Below are 22,969 nucleotides of genomic sequence, written 5' to 3'. Positions count from 1 at the left end.
TATGGATGTCTGTGCTTAAGCTCAGTAACTTGTTATGCTGAGAAGTGTTTGAGGTTATTTCTGCATCGGTTTTTGGCCTTAGCTCTGTGCATGCTTGAAAACCTGCGTGTGGACACTCACACTTCCTTAAGAGATACTGGTAAGGGGTTGGAGAGAGGATAAGAGCACTGATTGCCCTTCCAGAGATTCCAAGTTCAAGTTCTAGCACCTACTTGGTGGTCAACTGCTATTAGAAACTCCATTTCCAGTTCTTCCCTGGGGATTTGTTCCTGTATCCCTGGTCCAGAGGTTCCACCATATAGCACTGTATTCTTCCCAAGAGCAACACTAGTGTGAGGATGGATGTCCTGAAAAGGGCTCCCAAGCTGTCAGTCAGGTGGAAGACAAGGAGCCATGGTCAGTGCTGGAGACGGCTGAACTCCTTCCTCAGGGTCAGGTGCACGCCCCTATACACATCTCTTTCCAGTCTTCCTTTCCTAGACCCATGAAAAGAAGAGGGCCTCCTCCTATTATCTCAAGATCATTTAAAACTATTATTTAGTTTAAGGAATTTTAGGAGAGCTGTGTTTCATGTCACCATGGACCTCTTAAAATTTTCAAAATAATCAAGTTTTGTATCTTAGCTTAATATAAATTTTTATTACTATTTTATTAATTTGTTGTTTATTTTCTGTGTATGTGTTTGGGTACCAAATGCATGCCTGGCCTGGTGCTTGTGGAGGCCACAACATGTCAGATCCCCTGGAAATGGAGTTAGAGGTAGTTGTGAGTCACCATGTAGATGCTGGGAATTGAACACCAGTCCTTTGGAAGAAGAGCCAATGCTCTTAACCAATGATACATCTCTCCAGTCAGCCCTAGTTTAATATAAATTTAAATAAAGTTTCTTAGTTGACAATATGCTAAATGGAACAGACAAGCAAACATTTTACAAATTAGAGATGAGGTATGGTTCATGAGTCTTAAAATGGTCTTTTGTTTTTTGAAACAGGATCTCATGTATTCCAGGCTAGTCTCTTTTTGTTGTTGTTGTTTTGAGAGAGGTTCTCTGTATGTAGTCTTAGCTGTTCTGGAACTCACTACATAGACCAGGCTGGCCTTAAACTCAGAGATCTGCCTCCTCTGCTGTGATTAAGAGTGTGTACCACTACACCTAGCTGGGCTAATCTCAAGTTAGTATTTAGCATAGGATGACCTTAAGCTTTTAAAATTATTAATCTCCTTATTGTGTGTTCATAACACAGTCCATGTGTGGATGTCAAAGGACAACTTATGACAATGGGTGCTCTTTTTCAACATATGGGTCCTGGGAATAAAACTCAGACTGTCAGAATATGGCAAGGGCCTTAACTCAGTGAGCCATGTCACTGGTCCAACCTTGAATGCTTTGGTCCTCCTGCCTCCACTTCACAAGTGCTGGTATTACAGGTATTCATTATCACTCCCAGTTTATACCAAACCTGGGGCCTTATACATCCACCATGCAAGCTATCAACAGGACTATATCCCCAACCCAAGTCCTAAAGTTTCATGTAAAACATGTCAATGAAGGACGGCTAAGTTAGATTTTAAATGGACTCATCTGTTTGCAAATGTTACCTGTTTAGAGGACTGTTGGAATGGAAAATTCAAAGAAAGCTATGGAAAGGCATCTTAAAGCATTCTATGTAATATCTATTGACATTTTTCTTCCCCTTTTTATGTGTACGGGTGTTTGCCTCCATGTATGTTTGTACCTACTGTATTTACATGCCTGGTTCCTGACAACATCAGATCCCCTGGGACTGGAGCTACAGATGGTTGTGAGATGCCATATGGGGTGCTGGGAGTCAAACCTACGTCCTCTCCAAGAGCAACCAGTTTTTAACCCTAGCCATTCTTAGTTGTTTTCTGAGACAGCACCCTACACAGCCTAGGCTGGCCTCCAACTCAGTATGTAGCTGAAGATGATCTCAAACTCTTGAAGCTCAAACTTCTATCTCCCAGATCCTGGGATGACAGGCATGTGCCACCAATATCTAGCTTGTTGCCCCCCCCCTTTTTTTCCCCCTTCTGCTGGGAATTAAACTTAAGAGGCCACTACACAAATGCTTTCCTTTTATGTCTCCAGCGCTTTCTTGGATTCTCTTTTTAACCCTGGAGCTGTACTTACAGGTGGTTGTGAGCCACCATGTGGATGATGGGAACTGAACCCAGGTTCTCTGCAACAGCAGCAAGTGCATTTAACTACAGAGCCATCTCTCTAACCCACCGCTGATTTCTTTCTTTTATTTATTTATTTTTAAGACAGGGTCTCACCAAATAACTCTGGCTGTCCTAGAAACTCATTATGTGAACCAGGCTGGTCTCAAACTCACAGAATTAAGTCTGCCTCTGCTGTGACTAAAGGCATAAGCTACTACAGCACCCAGCCCTGTCATGGATTCTTGGCAATCATATATGTAATAAACCCACAGGAATCCAAAAGTTACCCAGGATTTAAAAGAAAAGGCTTGAAATTAGTACCTGTAGGGATGGGGTTATAGTACCACGGAATACGCAAGTTCTTCCTGACTCTAGACTTCATTTCATCCAGCTTCATTTTGAAGACTCCACACTGAAGTAAGAACAATGGCAGCACAATGTCCACAGGTAACGTCTACATTTATTTTATACCAAAAAAGTTATGTGCAACAAATAAACATTCTTACATATTTACATCTGTTTTTATTTACCAGTTAGCAAAATGGTATCCTAAATCTCTGATAAAGAATATTTCTATCTATATTAAAGAGGGAGTCTTCCCAGTGAACTCCTTTTTACACGAATGTTTACTCAGGAGCTTTTGAAGCATGAGTAATATTTTAGATGGAACATACTTCACAGGTCATATACACCTATCATTTAGGCCATGCTCAATTCAGCTTCATAACATTTTACCTCTTCTGGGCCAATTAGTGTACAGAGGGGGTAGAGCTGTTTAATCAAGTTGCCTGGAACCCTTACTCTGCCCCTTTGATTGTAGGGTTGTTCTCACAAATTAGGATTCTTAAATGTGCTGCCTAAAGTGCTAAAAGGTGTAGAGGGGCAGGATCACCTATGTGTGCTGGAGGAAAACACAGGGGTGGCTGAAACCCATACCCCTGGAAATGACAGTGGGGAGCCCTGCTGACATTTTTCTGGCTTTTAAGGTAAAGCCACCACCTGTCAGTATTCATCAGAATCAACCGGTGATGCCAACTATAGCTTAGGAAGTAATTGCTGAGCAGTTTCTGTGTTTTTAATTTTTGCTTTTGAGACAAGGTCTCATATAACTGAGGTTGTCCTTGAACTCTTGTCCTCCTGCATCCACCTCCCAAGTGCCTGGCTGCACTTTTACTGTAGTCTTTTGAAAAAATTATAACTAAAAACAAAAACGCAACATTTTACTGTCCTCTATCTTACCTCATAGACACAAGAATACCTTGTACCAAATGAAATACTTTCATATATTGTGGGTGTTTGCCTGCATGTATGTCTGTGCACCTTATGCATGCAATGCCCGTGGAAGCCAGAAGAGGGCATCGGATCCCCTGAACTGGAGTTACAGATGGTTGTTAAACTGGCATGTGGGTGTTAGGAGCTGAACCCAGGACCTCTGCAAGAATGACAAGTGGGCTTTATCTCTTTATATGAAAAAGTCAATGTCTTTCAACATTCTTAAGTATAATGAATTTGAACCACTCATTCTAGCACTTGGGAGGCTAAGGCAGGAGGAATGCCAACTTTGAAGCCAGCCTGGGCTATGTACTGAGTTCTAGGACAGCCTAGGCTATAGAGTGAGATCATGTGTCTCTTAAAAAAAATACAAAAGAACAACAACAGAAGAGTTGAAGGAGAGGCTACACATATGGAGCAAAAGTAATCCCTGGAATGCAGCTAGTGCAGCTTGTTAAACCTGAGTTGTTCCAGTTTCCCCTCCCTGATAGAAACCAGCTATGGGGAAGGCCCATGAAATCCCACAGGCCAACCACACACAGTCCCTGGAGCATGCCTGGTCAGAACTTCTCTCACTCCTTGACATGTCACCACTATGAAGTGAAATAAAAGACTTCACAGAATTACTGCAGGAGTCATTTTCCCCCTAGTCTGTCCTTCCACATTTATTGTTAGTCATGCATCAATGTTTGTTATTATTTTTGTGAGTAGGCTTTTTGAGACAGGGTTTCACCATATAATCCTGGTTGGCCTGGAACTCACTATCTAGACCAGGCTGTTCTCCAACTCAGAGATCCACCTGCCCCTGTCTCCCAATTGCTTGGATTCAAGGTTTGTGTCACCAATCCCGGCCAGACACTGCTTCTTCAGTGTTTAAATATTCAGTCTGAAACAGTCATAATAACATTAGCAGTTTTATAACACAGTGTTTTCCTCCCTCATTCCACTAGGTTTAATAGAAGGTACAGAGAGGAGCCTGAGTTTCCTCAGGTCAAAAACTAACAAATAAAAAACAACAGGGCAGCTTACTGAGAACATATTTTAGCAAATGCTTTTTTCTTTTTTTGTTTTTTTCTTTTAAAGATAGGGTCTTCTGTAGCTAAGGCTGGTCTCTAATTTGCTATGTAGTCAAGGGATGACCTTGAACTCCTGATCCTCCTGCTTCTACCTCCCAAGTGACAAGGCCACAGGCAAGTATGAGCATACTGGTCAGCAAACGCTGTTATTTCAGACAGCACCTGTTAACTCTCAGTGAGAAAGGGGTATTGATTCTATTAGGTCACAGGAATGTAATAAAAAAAAAAATTCATACAATCTATAGTGGTGGCACTCCCAAGACTTAGGAAAGCAAAGGGAAACCATGAAGGGTCTGGTAGATGAATACTCTCACCTTTTCTTGAATAAGTGCTGAAGACACTGTAATGTCAAGACAAGCTTTAACGACACTCTACTGAGTGATAAAAGATAAAAAAGATCCTTTGGAATTGGGACCCAAGGGACTTGTTTAGCACAGCCTTGATATGTTAGTAGCAATAGTCTTGGCTACTGCCTTGGGAGACCTGGATGAAGGGCTACAAGATGACCTCACTGTACAGTTCTCCCATGAGGACTTGGTTCTCCATAAATACCATTTGGTACATTCTTTAACTACTTCAGAAGACAACAACAATGCATACGTAGTAAGACAGTCATGGAAATGTTCACATTCGTGGAGAAACACAACCTTTGATGAAATCAGAATTAATCTGTCTTTTTAGAAACTGTTTTTTAAGAAAAAGGGCATTACAATTCATATTTTATACCTACCCTGGGCCAGAAATCCTATGGTGCATTAGTTATGACTGAAGGTGGTAAACCACTCAATGACTGCTGACCACACACGAGTTCTTTACAAAGCAAAGCCTGTTCCCTCCCTCGAAAAGAAGGCAAATAAAAGCTCTCAGAATTTGCCATCTAGTTGCCTATTTTTAACATAATGATTAACCAAATCATAAACAAAAACTGCCACTACTTCTCAACTCAAAGAATAAAATGGCTGCACAGCCCCTTCAGGTAGAATGCAAGTTCTCTGCTTAGTGGTAAGGAAAGAAAGGAGGGATACTTCTGCCCCAGTTCAACACACAGAATGATTTGGTTTGAGATTTAAGACAGAAGGCACTTTTAACATCTCCTGTAAGATGCTAACCAGAGAAACACAGTCACCATGTCATCAGGGTTTATTCAGATCACCTCTGGGTTTCTTCTTAATGCTTCTGTGTGGCTACTGGAGTGGGACAAAGTTTCCATGTTTCACTTCCAGGTCTTTCTATGTGTTGTGTTTCTTCTGAGTCAGCAAACTGGTCCTCCAGTCAGCCCTAAGGTTTATAAATTCAATATGTGATTCTGAAACACTTACTGACAATCCTTAGTGCAAGAGGAAATGAGAAAGGAAACACTATGGACCGACCTCGGAGCACTTGGCTTGTGCTTATTCCAGTCCTAATACTGTTGAGCTGACAGGCACCAGTATCAAGGGAACACATCTGTATTGAAAGGTTAGCTACTGGTTAAGAGGTTTTGCCCAAAAATGCCATAGTGGTTTCAGTTTTTCTCCAAAGACTACATCCATTTCCTACCATCAGTGTCCCAAGAGCCTTGGAATTAAAGGTCTGGTCGCACGGCATCCTAAACAGTTAGGATCCATCCAGTTTTATGACTAGTCAAACTTGACTTGGATGTTCAGATTTAGCTTCTTCCTCTCAGAGTGAGAGATGGAAGGGAACCAAGCACACTACTGTGTCTGCTGTCAATCACGCACCAGGGCTGTCAGCACGTTTCCCAAGATGTTCTGATGGTGTCTACTATCTCCACTACTTAGCAGTCACAATGAGCTGACAATTCTTCCTTGCTACACTTCAACTAAACTGTACAGTACGTTCTGCAGGGGTGGATCCAATGTTTCTACCTTTATTTACAAATATCACACGAATGGACTCTAAATGAATCTACAGGTTTAAATCCATCGGCTAAAAACATATTACATATTGTAAACATGGCAATATTTAATACAGTATCTATTCTAAAATATTTTCATGTTCATGATCACATTTGTTATACCTGAAATTGAATTTATGCACATTAAAGAATTACTAGCAATGGCTGCTCACTTTACGGTTGAGGACCGGGGGCTAGGGCTACATTTTATTATTTCAGAAACATCTTCAAGGTAAAGTTAAAGCTTGTCTTTGATTGGCTCGGCGTATCCTTTTTTGTATCCGGATTTAAAATGAAGATTGACACAGAAAATAGCTAGGGCCCCTTCTAATTTACAGTATTTTTAAAAAATCAGTTTAAGATTCTCAGGGAAAAGTGTCTGTTGTGAATTTTAAAAAAAAAAAAAAACTTGCAAAATAAACTTAATGAAAGAAGTGTTTGAGACAGTTGGGTGGGAATCCGCCAGCCGTCAGTCTTCCTTAGGCTGCAGCTGTCGCTTCCAGGCCTCATTCAAGTAAACTAGTCGTTTGTAATTGATGATGAGGAGAATGAAGTTCAGCACATATGTGGTGACGCAGATGATGCAAAACTCCTTCAGCACAAAGTACAGAATGTAGGCCAGGTACAAAGACCCCAAAACAGACACGATGGAGGAGGTCATGAGGACAAGAGCTGCAACTGCACTGGCCGTCATGCCTGCAAGAGAGAGAGACAGCTGGTTCAGGGCCTGGCCTGGACAGAAGCTTCTCAACTGACAAGTGACAGGCTGTGCCTAAAAGCAGTAGTGTATCAATACTGACCTTACCTTTGACTCTGGAAACAGAGTGCAAACACTGCCTGTCTGTTTTAGCACTAAGCAGGCTGAATTTTACTGAAAGGACGGGTTCAGAGCTGCCAGGTTTCTGATCTGTTACTATTTCACAGAAGTGTGCACACAAACTCTGCAAGCTTGCAATCATTTTAAGCAAAGATGACAGTCTCCTAATGAGCCCAGGAACAAGGGCTGAAGCTTTCCTTCTAAGCTTCAGCTTACCTACTGGGTAAGATTCTCCCTAGCTGGGGATAGTAAAATGTTGCTTTTTATGTTTAGAGCAAATTCACCAAAAACCCAGACCTGGTGATGCCCCTTGCCAACATTGTGCTGAAGAGGAAAAACCTAAGCATAAAGTGTTGCAACAATTTAGGATGGGGAACTGGTAGATAAAGGCAACTGTAGCAGGCCAGTAAGCCACATGTGCATCAAAACAGATCAGGAAAAATGGCAGTGTGAGCCAGGTGTAGTGGCATATGTCCATAATCCAGCATTCTGGGGCGAAGGCAGAAGGACTAAAGACTGGAGGCCTGCATGTGTTACATACAATAAGACCCTGTCCCAACGGGAGAGGGGGGAAGTAGTCAGGTATTCGAAGGCAGGGCTCAAGACAAAAGTATGCCTGAGGTTCTGTCTACCTTCATATATACTCTTCTGTAATTTCCCAATGCCAGTGACACCAACACTATACACACTTATTTTCAAGGTCAAAAAAAGGTAGAGTTTATTAAACTCCCTGCCTATCCAAAGACTAGTGGGCCATCAAAGCCTAGACTAAGTTCAATTTACTCAAATAATACTGCCCTCACCTAGGCTAAAATTCTAAGCCTACATAATTAGTGTTGACACCTTAACTTTATCAAAGAAAGTTTTTTCTTTTTCTTTCTTTCTTCCTTCCTTTCTTTTTCTGTTTGTTTGTTTTTCGAGACAGGGTTTCTCTGTGGCTTTGGAGGCTGTCTTGTAGACCAGACTGGTCTCGAACTCACAGAGATCCGCCTACCTCTACCTCCCGAGTGCTGAGATTAAAGGCGTGGGCCGCCACTGCCAGCCCGCTGTCAAAGAAAGTTTTAAAATGATGCAAGAACCAGGCATGGCAATCCACTCTATAATCCCAGCACTCAGGAGACTAAAGCAGGAGGAGGTCTTCTGTGAATCTAAGGGCAGCCAAGACTATGACTTCCAGCCTGGTCTGAGATATGCACATAGATAGATAGATAGATAGATAGATAGATAGATAGATAGATAGATAGATAGATAGACAGACAGACAGACAGACAGTTGAGAAATGATCCTGGTAGACTAGAGGTGAAGCTCGTTAGCAGATCTCGTCATCTAGATGCAGAAGGTTATGGGTGCAATTCCCAGCACTGCAAGCAAACAAAAAATAAAATGATATGCAAACTATTTACTGTGTTTTTCTCTGCTCAGATTTCAATACCAGACAGTACTCAAGCTACCTCCTAAGTGAGGATTAAGTGATCTCAGCTAAAGCTTGACTGTCTGAGCTACAATAAGGAATTCAGAGTGCCCTGAAAGTGCTGCTACTGTGGTATATGTGGGCACTTATTTGTGGAAAACTGTAGACTTTTTAATGTGTCATAACTCTAGCAATAGAATATTTTATAGCTGTGAAAAAAAACAAAAGCACTTAATATATCCACATAAAGATATAAAAAAGATCATTAGGTCAAGCAAAAAAGAGAAAAATAAAAGGGAGAAAAAGAAAGTAAGCTGTAGGGCAGGGAACACAGCATTCGCTTTTTTATGCTCTAAAAGGAAAAAAATTAAGACCATGTACTTGTTTTTTTACATATATGCAAAAACAAACCAGAACATAAGATGGGGTGAGGATGAGGGCACAAGGGATGATGTGGACCTGAGGTAGGAGTGCTTTTTACCACACAGCATATTGTATTTTTAACATATGAACTATGTGAAAAAAATAAATTTAAAATGATAACAGTCACATAGTCTACAAAAGAACTGACATTACGAAAGCATGTGGAAACTAAAAAGTCAGAAAACGTGAGTGGAAATAATACATATGATGAAACTACACACATGAATTGGAACCAACACATTAGAAATGGAAGTCTGTCTCACCTCGATCCCAAACATGGATGATTTTTTTTCCTAAGCACTTTCTTACTATGGAAGAAGGAGCTGCTCTTGAGTTGGGGTTTGTACTTTAGAAATCCCACAGAACTATAAATTTGAGATGAAACTTCTCTCCTGCACCCACAGAATCCCTCGCAATGCTTCTACATGGACACACAAACATGACTGCCCTATACTTTAACCCCACTTTCTCTCTCTGGACAACATCTTATCTTCTCCCACTCACTTTTGCTTTAATGGCTACACCGAACTCTCTGACATGGATAATGCCTTGGTTAGTTCAGCCGTTATTATGTCTACATATTTGTAGACATATGTCTATTATTATGTCTACACCTTTTTGTTTCTGCAGGATAAGTATGTACATTCAGAATTAGGCAAACTTGAGAAAACTTTTTAGAAAAAATCATATTCCAATTATGAATCATAATAAGCCAACTTCAGACTTAACCAATCACTGCACAGAAGAGCTGACAAACAATGGAATAAAATATTAACAGCTGAACTGCAAAGCACAGATGGAAGTACTGGACCCAAAGCATAACCACAAAACCAACACTTCAAAGGATAAAAAGATTATTACAATAAGCTTAGTTAGCAGCAAAAGGACATTAAAATACAGTAAAATTACAAAGATGTCTACTGATACTTGATAAATCTGACGACCATTACCCCCTCAAAAAAAACTTTTCAAATGAAGATTAGGTGGAGACCAGACAATGGGGACAATTTGGCAATAACTATTAAAATCCATTTGTAAAAAAAAAGCCTTTTTTTTCTCATTAAACTCATACCTAGAAATTTATTTCAGAGAATAACTCAAGGTGGGTGTGGTGCTTTAAAGAAAATGGATCCCTGTGGCATTATTTAGGAAAAATGTGAAACTGAAATGTCCACAGACGCTTAGGACAATGATAATGAAAATAAGAGGCCACAAGACTTTTTTTAAAAAAGCAAAAAGCAGGGCTGGGGATGTAGCTTAGTTATACAGCACCACAGGGGGCAAGCAAAAGACCCACAAGATAGGGAAACAGTAGATACAGAAGTGCAATGGAATTATGGCACTTACCACTACTGTTTACCTAAAATGTGGCATTTAAAAATATCTAGAGTCTACAATACAATTTTTAAAAACAAGCTTACAAGGAAGACTGAAGTAATAATTTCCATGAATGGGGCTAGGTTTCTGGGCATCATGACACACTGCTAGCCATGACTAAATGTCCACTGATACCAAGGTCAACACATCATAAAAAGCAATGAATCACATTTTCACAATACAAAAATATGCAGCACCCTAGTGATTCTCTATTATCAGCATGTGCTTTTTACTATGCAGACACACTTTAGGTCGAAGACACAAGCACTAAATGGGTATAACAAGCTTATTTCTGTATCTCTGTATACTTACCAAGTAATAACTGTAGTATATAAAATATAAGTCCAAAGACACTGTTTGGCTGGTTTAATACACCATCTTTTCCAAAAATGGAACCCAAAAGACCAAATCCTCGACCCCATCTGTAAAATAAGGAAAACCAGTAACCCTATATTTGAGATTCCCTAATTTTTAAAATGTAAAATTATTTGAGAATGTTATCCAATTCCAAAATCAACTATGTTGACAAAATGCTTAAACATCTTTTGTCCCAAGAGTGATTTATGCACAGGGTAAGGCCAATCATTAAGTTCCTATATTGTGTATGGTTTAAAATGGTGGTTTAATAACAACATCCCTAAAAAGCTCTGTATCTCCATGTAAAGACTCTCTAGGGTCACTTTCTCTTTTTCTGAGGTAGGCAAAGGTTTCTTTACTGACAATACTCAAGAGAAAAACCTCTCTCAATTTAATTTCCCTCTAAGGCCTTTCCAAGAAGGTTAATTCTTTGAGGTGAGGGCTGTTCTTGCAATACAGTATTTAGCAAGGTCCCTGGCCTCCACCCATTCCATTTTCCACTCTCAGCTGTGACCATCAACCAAACCTTCAGCCACTGCTAAGCACCCCTAGATGAAAACTACTGATGCAGTCCATTCCATGGCTGTACTCAAAATCGACAGATGGAGAAGTTGCTTACTGGAATTTCACCAACATAAGCATGAGGAGCAGAAACCCTGGGAAACAGATCTTTGAATGCAGAGCAATCCCATAGGTCTCTTCTAGAATCCTGATTCCCAAGTAAAAAAGAAAACTGATACTTCACATTCCACTCTTTTACTTAAAGTTTAACTTTAAAGTTTACATGTGACTTGACATTTTCAGAATCTTTTAAAAATAACTTTTGAGTTTGTTCTTTGACAATCTTATACATGTATAAAAATTCATCCTGTACACCCCTTTAATAACTTTCCCATCTCTATGACCCACCCTAGAACCCTCTTACTTTTAAGAAACCCATTACTAAAATCTGATTTAATAAGATAATACAAACAGACCATCAATAACTGGATAAAACTTCAGCTTTAACCCAGAATGACAGTGCTTTCTAAATACAAAAGGAAAATAACCAGAGTTTTTTATAGGGTACACTAGAACATAACCTCAACTTTGTTGTAAAGACAAACGTCTCAAAATAAGAATGAACGGTCAAGTCATGATGGTTTAAAGGAATCCATGCCCAAGCAAGAGAACAAAACCCCTTTGCCCTGATGTCAAAACAATAACCACCCCAATCTTAGAACTGAGAGCTACACAGGATTTTTTTTTTAATTATGTATACAACATTCTGCTTCCATGTGTATCTGCACACCAGAAGAGGGCACCAGATCTCATAAAAAATGGCTGTGAGCCACCATGTGGTTGCTGGGAATTGAACTCAGTACCTGTGGAAGAGCAGTCAGTGCTCTTAACCTCTGAGCTATCTCTCCAGCCCCCTACACAGGATTTTTATTACATAGTCTTACACATTTCAAACCACAAAGCAAGTTCTATTCCATGCATATATTCTCTTCATCAAATACTTATTGAGTATTAACAGACACTGAAGTACAGCACCCAACAGACAGCACTGCCCTTCATGGAACTTCCATTCTAGTTATGGCCAAAAAATACAAATTTTTAAATGACCAAGTACATTTCCTTCAGGACTGGACAAGCCTACTCATCATATAAACACAGAAGAATGGGGATGGGGCATCCCAGGTCAGCACTTGGTAAAATAAGTCACCTAGTAAGGACTTGTCAAAATGCAGATTTTGCTTTAGTGGGCTGGCAGTGGGGCTAAGATTGCATTCAACATAAAGAGCTGAGGCTGGGGTACATGTGTGTAATTCCAGCACTCTGGAAGCTGAAGCAGAGGATTATCATGAGTGTGAGGCTAACCTGAGCTACACAGTAAATCCTATGACAGCCTGGGCTACAAAATGAGACCCTGTGTCAAAAGAACAACAAAAATAATCAACTAGAAACAGATTTCCCATTTGACCCAGCTGGACCACTCCAAGCCTGCACATCGATGTTTACTGCATGTTGTGGGTAATTGAGTTCAACCCCCAAAACTCACATAAAGTAGAAGGAGACCTGACTCCACAATGTTGTATTTTGACTTCCACATGTGTGTCATGGTCATCCACCACCATCCCTGCCCACATCATGTATGCACATCTATATACAATAATAATTAAAAAAAAAACATTTAGGAAGCCAGGCAGCGGTGGTGAACACCTTTAATTCCAGCACCTGGGAGGGAGAGACAGGTGAGTTCGCGGTCAGCCTGTTCTACAAAAGTCCCAGGACAGCTAGGGTTGAAAAACCCTGTCTCAAGGGGGGGAAAAAACATTGGGCTAGTGAGATAGCTCAGGGGGTAAAGGCCTTTGTCACCACAAGGTAACCTCTGACTGGTGCATGCATACACACACAAACACACACACACACACACACACACACACACACACACACACTTTAAAATGAAAATAAGCTGGGGACTGGAGAGATGGCTCAGTGGTTAGAAGTGCTGCCTGCTCTTCCAGAGAACCTGGGTTTGTGTCCCAGTGAAAGAGAGCAGCTCACAACTGTCTATGGCTCCAGTCCCAGGGGATCTGACTCTCCTTCTTCTGGCCTCCTCAAGCACCAGGTATGCATGTGGTTCACAGACACACAGGTAGGCAAAATACCCATACACATAAAAATATATAAAATAAAAAAATTAAAATAAAGAAAAATAAAAATAAGCCAGGAGTGGCAGTGCATGTCTTTAATCCTAGCACTCAGGAGGCAGAGGCAAGTGGATCTCTGTGAGTTTGAGGCCAGCCTGGTCTACAAAAGCAAGTTCTAGGACAGCCTCCAAAGCCACAGAGAAAAAACAATAATAATTATAATACAAATAAAGAAATACAAACAAAAAAAGGCATTCTAGCCTCAATGTTGACCAGGTGCTGAGAAATGCTAGATCCAGGCTATTTGGAAAGTGCAGCTCCCAGAACTTGCCCAGATGGAAAATGAAGTATGTCACAAAGAAATAATGCAACACTGAGAACTTTGACCTGAGTCGCTGGGAAGAGAAGTTGTGTTTTCTGAGCTAGGAAGGATATAATCTGAAACACATCTTTGGACACAGGCTCATATTGCCTTTATGCATCTACATAGAGGTGACAGATAAGCAACTAGATGTATGAACTTGCAGTGCAAGCTAGAGATAAATTTAGTGGTAGTCAGGATATGGGTGGAATTTTAGAGTCAGGAGACTTATGACATCAACAATAACCTTTGATAGATTAATGGTATCCCAGAGATGGCAAGAGTGAACATGTGGCTAAGGACATCTGCTTCTGTTTACACGAACCACAACTGTTCTTGCTTCAGTTGTCAATCCTTTGCCTTCAGATATTCTCAGATGTCATATTTCAGTAAAACAACACCCAACCAACACACTAAGTTTCCTCAAGTTAACTCCAGATTTGGTGGCTTTCCCTTTAATTGTCCCTGAAAGTTAAATGGGGCTGTGGATGGCTCATTAAAACCTGGCTGAAGGAATGAGGAAATAACTGATTTGGTAAAGTGTTTGCTATGTAAGCAAGGAGATCCAAGTTCAAGCCCCAGAACTTATGTAAAATGCTAAGTGTGGTGGCACCTGTCATTCCAGCCAAGAGGTAAATACCTGGGACTTGCTGGCCAGCCAGCCTAGCCAGATCAAGATGTCCCCTACCAGTAAGACTGTCTCAAAAATAAGTTGGGACTATCCAGGTGGCTCAGTGGCTAAAAGGCCTTACTGCCAAGCCTGACAACCTGAGTTCAATCTCCAGGACCCACATACTTGGTGGATGGAGAGAACTGGTTACTGCGAATTGTCTTCTGACCTCCAAATAATTCTGTGGTGTATATATACAAACACACACAAATAAAAAAAAAGAAATAATAATAAGGAAAAGGAAATTAAGGAAGTCATCCAACATTAACCTCCTGCCTCCACATAACCAGGTACACATACACACAGAATCCAGCTGAGAAACATTCTGTGGACTCTTCTGAGGTCATTCTACCACTCATTTCTATGGACTTTACTCTTTCTTTTTTCTTTAAAGTTTTGATAGACGGTCTCTCATTCTGCAGCCTATACTGGCCTAGAACTATGTAGCTCAGGCTGGCCTTAAACATGTTATAATCTTCCTGCTTCAGCCTCCCAAGCATGATTACAGATGTGAGCCACCATTTCTGGCTGAGTTTTACTCTTGAATCAGCCATAACCACCAGAAAGCTGTCTTTGGACAACACTGTCTTGTTTGTTTTTCAAGACAGTGTTTCTCTGTGTAGCCCTGGCTGTCCTGGAACTCGCTCTGTAGATCAGGTTATTGCCCTCAAACTCAAGAGGTTTACCTTCCTCTGCATCCCAAGTGTAGAAATTAAAGGCATACACCACCACCACTACCAGGCTGCACTGTCTTTTACATACAACTGCTTTCTTGAAATTTAATGTTGATATTACATCCTAAAAACGTCTAAAGGGGGGGGGGCTGGAGAGATGGCTCAGAGGTTAAGAGCACTGACTGCTCTTCCAGAGGTCCTGAGTTCAATTCCCAGCAACCACATGGTGGCTCACAACCATCCGTTATGAGATCTGGCGCCCTCTTCTGGTGTGCAGATATGCATGAAAGCAGAATGTTGTATACATAATAAATAAATAAATAAAATCTAAAAAAAAAATCTTCTAAAAGGAACATTCTTATGAATACTTCATTTGCTAAAGAAATGTTGCCAAAACACCTACAGCTATATATTCTTATGTTGCACTTTAAAGGAGATTAATAATTAATGGAGAGGGAAGCCTTTGCACTCTCATATTTAAAAAGACAGGGTCTTGCTATGTCTCCCAGCTAACATCAACTCACTCAGGATAGCTTTTAACCAGTGGTAATCTCCTGCCTCAGCTACTCAAGTACTAGGACTACTGCCATGGTACCTCATCTAGCTTTAACATTTCCTTTCCAGGTAGTCAGTCTGCTAGGCATAGTGAAGCAAGCCTATAACCCCGACACTCCGGAAATGAGGCACAGCACAGGGTCTAAGATGAGTGTCATGAAGTTTGATTCTATGTTTTACTATTTTCACAAAAAGCAAAATTATAGTGTTAGAGGGAGAGAACCCAACAATAGTTTCCTCTGGAAGGCTTGGAGACAGATTCCTGGGATTACAGGCATATACTACCATGCCCCACCATTCTATCTTTTGAGGCAAGGTCTCTCACTGAGTCTAGTATTTGTTGAGCCTCAGGGATCTACTTGTTACTGCTCTCCCAACCTCTAACATTTTGTGTGGGTGCTGAGAATCGGAACTCAGTTCCTCACACATGCACAGCAAGCCCTTTGTTCACTGAGCTATCTCCCCAACCCTACTGAAATTCTTGATGTAAAAGATATAGGAGATAAAACAACTTGGGGGTATAAGATCTCACCATGTACATCTTGTTTGGTTTTTGAGACAGGGGCTTACTATGTAGTCCTTGCTTGCCACAAACATTTAACGTAGACTAGAATGGCTTCAAACTCAGAGCTCTGCCTACCTGCCTCCTGAGTGCTGGGATCCAAGCATGCATCACCACATCCAGCTGATTTATGGGGTTTGTTTGTTTGTTTGTTTGTTTTAGCATGTATATAGATCTTTCTTTGCTTTGCTTTGCTTTTAAAGACAGGGTCTTTCTATGTAGCCTCGGCTGGCCTGGTACTTGTTATATTGCTAGCTTCACACTAATGGCAATCCTTCTTGCCCCAACTTCTTGAATAGTGGGATTACAGGCACATGTTATTATGCCCAGCTTAATTTACAATTTAAGATTTATTTATTTATACAGTGTTCTGCACAATATCTCAATAATATTAAGTAGGCCTTATTTGGTTGGAAAGTCAAGTTTGAATTTTTTGTTGGGAAGTTTATAACATAATTAGTAAAAGCATTTTTCAAAGTTTATCCACCCCCTCCAAGTTCCTAACTTTTGTTTTCACTATTTAAATTTTTTTTTCTTACATTTTTATTTTATATGGGAGTCAGGAGTGCCATGTGCCATGGCATTCATGTGAAGGTCAGGTGTGAGATGACAGAAGCTCACAACCATACCAGCCTTTCTATGTGGGCACTGGCAAGCACCACACCACCTGAGCCAACCCCACACCCCACCAGACTCTGAACTGGAAATTAAAATTGTCAATTAATTTTATTTTGTGTCTATTAGTGTTTTGCTTGCATGTATGTCTGTGCAACACTTGTGCCTGGTGCCAGAGAGGATCAGAAGAAGGTGCTGGATCCCCTAAAACTACAGTTAGATGGCTATGAACCACAGTTGAGTGCTGGGACCTGGACTTGGGTCATGAGCTCCTAACTGCTAATCTATATATCTCTCTGGCCTCTGGATTGGAAATTTTACAAACTCTTCACCACAGTCTGGGAAACAGCAGGCTAGTCTTAGCAAGTTACATGAGTCTTTAGCTTGGTCAACAAATTAAATATGGATAAAATTCTGAATAAATCTCTGATGTTTGAGATTCTGTTAACACTTCAAGTAATTTAAAATTTTAATATTTAAAAACTAGAAATCTGAAGCATAGAGGAGCTTATTTTTAACCATGTCAATATTTACATGTAGAATACTTCGGCTTTCACAAACCAACAAATTAACAGCTCTCACTCACACATGGCTTCCCTGTTTCCACAGTTAAGTAATAAAAGCCAGAACCAGAACATGGCGTTTCCTATTCATCTAGCATTATATCCATAGAGATTGTTAAAGGAGAAGAGACTGGTAAGAAATTCTCTGAAAAGACTGAAACTTTTATGTGTATGTGCTAGGAGCATGTGGAGGCTGAGGTTGATGTGGGTTGGCTTCCTCAACTGCTTCTCTACCTTTATTTTCTTGAGACAGGGTCTTTCACTGAACCTGGAGCTCAGACATACCTTACCCTGCCATTTCTGTAGCAACCACTTTACAACTGAGCCACCTTCCTAATCCTCCCCTAAACAAAAGCTAAGTTAGACTAACAAATAACAAACTGTCTTTGGAAATACCAGAATATTCTGCTAAGCTTAGACTCCCCAAAGTTTAAGTACATTTTAATTCAAACAACAATTAAACAGCCAGCTCAAAGATCTGAGGATGGTTAGCCCAACTAGCAGCAGTGAAAATATGAGAACTTCTAGCTGGGTGAAGGTGGTACAAGCCTTTTTTTTTTTTTTAATTAACTTTATTTTATATGCATTGGTGTGAGGGTGTCAGATTCCCTGGAATTGGAGTTATAGATAGTCATGAGCTGTCATGTGGATGTTAGGAACTGAACCTTCATCCTCTGGAAGAGTAGCCAGTGTTCTTAACTGCTGAGCCATCTCTCCAGTCTTGGTGGTGCAAGCCTTAACAGTAGCACTCGGGAGGCAGAGGCAGGCAGATCTCTGAGTTTGAGGTCAGTCTGGTCTACAGAATGAGTTCCAGAACAGCCAAGGCTATACAAAGAAACCCTGTCCTGAAGAAATAAAGGAGGGAAGGAGGGAGGGAGGAAGGGTGGGAGGGAGGGAAAAAAAACAGAAAAAGAACATATGAGATCTTTTTCTTTGAGAGTAAGATAAATAGTAGTGCTTGTTTGGTGGTATTTGCAAGTAACTAAATGTCAGATGGTCTACTAAGGACTCTAGGGGGAGAGAAAGCAGGTCTCCAGGTTCTTTCAAGCTAACTACCAGGGAAAGGATATCAGAAATATTGCCACTATGAGTAAGTTTTTAGGTATGAGGAAGCAAAGCAAAAGTTGGTTTGAATGATGAAGTAGGGAGTTGTGAGACCTCCGAAAGTCACATTCCTAGACTGAAGCTTAGGGTAGAACACTTCCCTGTTACTCCCACTCTCCTTCAAAGCATCCACGATGTGTAAACACACTAGTTGAATTTTACACTCACACCTACATAGGAAGTCTAATAAGCATTACTGGAGGTGTTGAGGGCTGTGAATAGGAATGAGAATGTATTTGATATCAAGTCTTCTACCTTATATTAAGCACTTCTTTGTTATTTTACTCTTGGGGTTAAAAGGTTGAGGTGGGGTCTCGCCAGCCCAGATAGGCCCAAACTCAAAATGTAGTGCAAGTAGCCCTTAAGCTTTCACAGCAGTCCTCCTGCTTCAGCCTCTCTATGGTTGGGATTACAACTATGTGCCACGAAATGCAATTCTAATTCATTTTTACTAATGAATGAAAATCCCCTATTACTCCAAAACAAAATCTTAAATTTCCATTCTGCATAAAATTCCTTCTAGCTCCTCAGTAGAAAATTACATGCTATAAGGGTTGGAAAGATGTGGTTAAGAGCGCAACTGTTCTTGTAGAGGATCCAAGTTTGATTCCCAGTACCCATGTCAGGTGGCTTACAACTGTCTATAGCTCCAGCTTCAAGGGATCTGACCCCCTCTTCTGGCCTCCGCAGGCACTAGGTATTTACATATATTCACACTGGAAAAACAATTACACTAAAAAAATGTTTTTAATAAATCCCCCAAAATAAAAATGAATGATTTGGGGACATTTTCCTGAGAAATCTGAAAAAAGACTTCAGAGAGATGAAATTTTAACCTGTGCTCAGTGGTGTGTGTCTGCAGTCCTAGGCATTTGGGAGGCTGAGGTGGGACCAGGGCTTGAACCAACAAATTCAAAACCAGTTTAGAAAACACAGAATGAAATCTTATCTTCAAAAAAAATCATACATAAAAAGCAAGTTGGGTAATGGTGGTGCACACCTTTAATCCGAGCACTTAATAGGCAGAGGCAGGCAGATCTTTGTGAGTTGAGGCCAGCCTGGTCTACAAAACAAGTTCCAGGACAGCCAGGACTATACAGAGAAACGGTGTCTCGGGGAAGAAAAAATGAAAAAAGAAAATGAAAAAGCATGTCTTGTGAAATTTAGAATCAGCAAAGAGCAGATAAAAACAATGAAATGAATGCACGCTGGTGGAGTATTTGCTGGCTTTGTCTTATTGTAGTGTTCTTTCTGTTGAGCTTCTTGGAATCTGTGCATTTGTAATTTTCTTGGCATCACTTATAAATACTTTATATCTTCCTCCCTCGTTCTTTCTGGGGCTCCAAACGCATGTTAGACTGTTTTTGTTTCTTGATTTTTCTTTTTGTTTTCTTTTGTTTTTCTTCCCGAGACAGGGTTTCTCTTTGAGGTTTTGGAGCCTATCCTGGCACTCGCTCTGTAGACCAGGCTGGCCTCGAACTCACAGAGATCCGCCTGCCTCTGCCTCCTGAGTGCTGGGATTAAAGGCATGCACCACCAACGTCCAGCTTGTTAGATTGTTTTTGTTTTAAACTGTGCCCTGGTCCAGTGACTGATGACTTACTATTTCTACTTTTTTACATTTCATTTCTGCTTAAATTGCTACATCTTCAAGTTCACTGAGTTATAGGTGCCTTGTCTGTGTGCACTTTTCTTTTCCACCTCTAAAATTGTTTTATTTGAATAAAAAATATATTTTTATCCCATTGTGTTGTCCATTTCTTTTACCTTCTTTTACACTCTCAAACAAAAAAAGATTATTTGTTTCAATGTATTTCTTAATCCCAATGTGTCCTATCTTTTTTTTTTTTTTTTTTTTTTTTTTTTTTTTTTTTTTTTTTTGGTTTTTCGAGACAGGGTTTCTCTGTGTAGCTTTGGAGCCTATTCTGGCACTTGATCTGGAGACCAGGCTGGCCTCAAACTCACAGAGATCCGCCTGCCTCTGCCTCCCGAGTGCTGAGATTAAAGTCGTGCGCCACCAACGCCCGGCTCCAATGTGTCCTATCTGAGATTGATTTTCCTCCTGATTTTAAGGCATATTTTCCTGGTTCTTTCCATGCTTGGTAATTTTTTAATGCTAAAACACTGTTTTCTCTTTTGAGTGCTAGGTTTTTGTTTTGACATAGTGTTAAGTCTCTTGGGATAAGCCTCCAAAATTGCATCTGCACTGAGAGGGTGGGTGCAACAGTCTTTAATTAAAGCAGATTGAGCCTCATCCCCAGGGCCATACCCTTTGATGGCCTGTAAATACTCTAGTCAGTAGGAACAGACAGTGTTCAGCACAGTGTGAGTAATCTTGGATTACTCTGCCTAGGGCTTTCCATGGGCTGAGCAGCTCTCTCTCTCACATAAGTGCAGAACACTGCTCACCAGACTAACAGAGACCCTCTGCCTGTCTAGAGCTCTCTTTATCCCCCCACACCGTGTAATCTACCTACAAAATTTTCTTCCTCCTCTCCTACTCTACCCGTTTTATGTCTAGCTTCTCAACCAAATTAAGACCACCCACCAAACTTGGTGGCCATGGTAGCACACACCTTTAATCCCAGCACTTGGGAGGCAGAGGCAGGTGGATCTATGAGTTTGAGGTCAGCCTGATCTACAGAATAAGTTCCAGGGCAGCCAGGAAAAAAAATCCTGTCTCAAAATACAAAACAAAAACAACAAAAGGTCAACAAACTTTATCTGAGGTCCTTACTCTATTCTGCAGCCTGCCAACTTCTTCCATATGAACTGGGGCAAACAGAGAGCTCAGATTTGCCTTCTTCCTCTCAGAGATCACTGGCCAATGTGACCTATTACCCAGTACCCACAAACTGCTATCTTACACAATGTCTAACAGCTTTCTAGTGTCTTTTTCTTTTTCTGTTAGTGTTGAGGACAGGACTAAGGGCTTTGCATTGGCTAGGCAGCACACTGTACCACTGAGCTAGTTTTCTGGGGTTTATTTCTTTGTTTTTGAGACAGGGTCTTGCTATGTGGCTCTGGCCTGATGAGAACTCACTATATAAACCTTGCTGGCAGTTCGGCAATGGTGGGGCATGCCTTTAATCCCAGCACTCCAGAGGCAGAGACAGGTGGATCTCTGTGGGTTCGAAGCCAGCCTGGTCACAGAGCGAGTTTCAGGACAAGCTCCAAAGCTACAGAGAAACCCTGTCTGGAAAAAAAAAACAAATTGATTGAACCCTGCTGGCTTCAAATGTGGGGTGATGCTCCTACCTCACCCTCACAGTTGTTTACCACAACACCTGACTTACTCGTTCAGATAGTCTCCGATTTTAGAGGTTTGTCCTTCCTCTCTTACCCTTCCAAGTACTGGCATCACAGAAGGCCACTATGCCCAGCTAGTTTTCTGGTTTCTTTTCTTTCCTATTTATTTATGAGGGAGGGCTCAGGTATGGATGTCAGAGGACAATTTTCAGGAATCAGTTTTCTACTTCGATCAAATGGGTCAGTCCCAGGAATTGAACTTGGATCAACAGGAACCTTCACTCACTGAGCCGTCCACCACACCAGCCCTATTTTCTGGTTTCTTAAAGTAGCAAGGTGTGGGGCTGGAGAGATGGCTCGGAGGTTAAGGGCACTGGCTGCTCTTCCAGAGGTCCTGAGTTCAATTCCCAGCAACCACATGATGGCTCAGAACCATCTGTAATGAGATCTGGTGCCCTCTTCCGACCTGCAGGGACACATGCAAACAGAACACTGTATACATAATAAATAAATCTTTAAAACAAACAAACAAAAAAAGGTAGCAAGGTGTGATCATTAATATGGCCAAAGTCATGGGATTTAGAGTCACCTGGAAGATAAACCTCTGGGCATGCCCATGAGAGGAATCATCTTGATTACGCTGACTGGTGTGAGAAGATCCATCTTAATTGTAGAATGGACCAGTCCCTGGGCTAAATAAAAATGGGAAGAATGAGCTGAGTACAGGCATTTTTGCTCTCTGACTGAAGATAATATGGAGCCAGCTTCAAGCCCCCTGCAGACTATAAGCTAAAAGAAACTCTTTCTCCCTTGAAGTCACTTTTGTCAGGTTATTTTGTCACAGCAACAGGAAAAGAAACCAAGCCAGGGAACTAAATCCAGCCCTTGTTTTAATACTATTGCTGGACAGAATATTTAATACTATTGTTGGACAGAATACTATAAATCCAATGGTAATGCCTTCATTTCAAATCGAAAGCCTTTGTCTCACTCAACACCTTCTCTCTGTAATATCTAACCAATGACTTTCTTCCTTTTTTCTTGACACTTGCTCTACTCTTCCTCTGACACTGAACTTTTGTAATTCTCCTTTACAGTGCCATAGTGCCTTGATTTCTTCACTTAGCAACAACCCAGAGGAGAAAAACAAACTTTAGTATGTAATC

The 22,969-nt window shown here is 40.8% G+C and overlaps 1 protein-coding gene across 3 annotated transcripts in view; it reads right to left on the bottom strand.

Moving 5' to 3' along the window:
* Positions 1-2,624: 2,624 nt before the first annotated feature.
* Positions 2,625-22,969, bottom strand: part of Vkorc1l1 (vitamin K epoxide reductase complex subunit 1 like 1) — a 43,602-nt gene continuing 23,257 nt past the window's right edge. For 2 of the 3 annotated variants that reach the window (XM_027413808.2, XM_027413807.2), the window contains exons 2-3: positions 10,770-10,879; positions 2,625-7,125 (exon numbers count right to left, since the gene is read on the bottom strand). In XM_027413808.2, the coding sequence (XP_027269609.1) occupies positions 6,899-7,125; positions 10,770-10,879 (337 nt within the window). In that variant the 3' untranslated portion in view covers positions 2,625-6,898. The remainder of the gene's footprint in view (positions 7,126-10,769; positions 10,880-22,969) is intronic. The other variant, XM_027413809.2, reaches the window with a different exon arrangement.

The sequence above is a fragment of the Cricetulus griseus genome, chromosome 4 (genome assembly GCF_003668045.3).
Source record: "Cricetulus griseus strain 17A/GY chromosome 4, alternate assembly CriGri-PICRH-1.0, whole genome shotgun sequence".
Taxonomy (NCBI): domain Eukaryota; kingdom Metazoa; phylum Chordata; class Mammalia; order Rodentia; family Cricetidae; genus Cricetulus; species Cricetulus griseus.
This window is presented reverse-complemented; position numbering and strand designations above follow the sequence as displayed.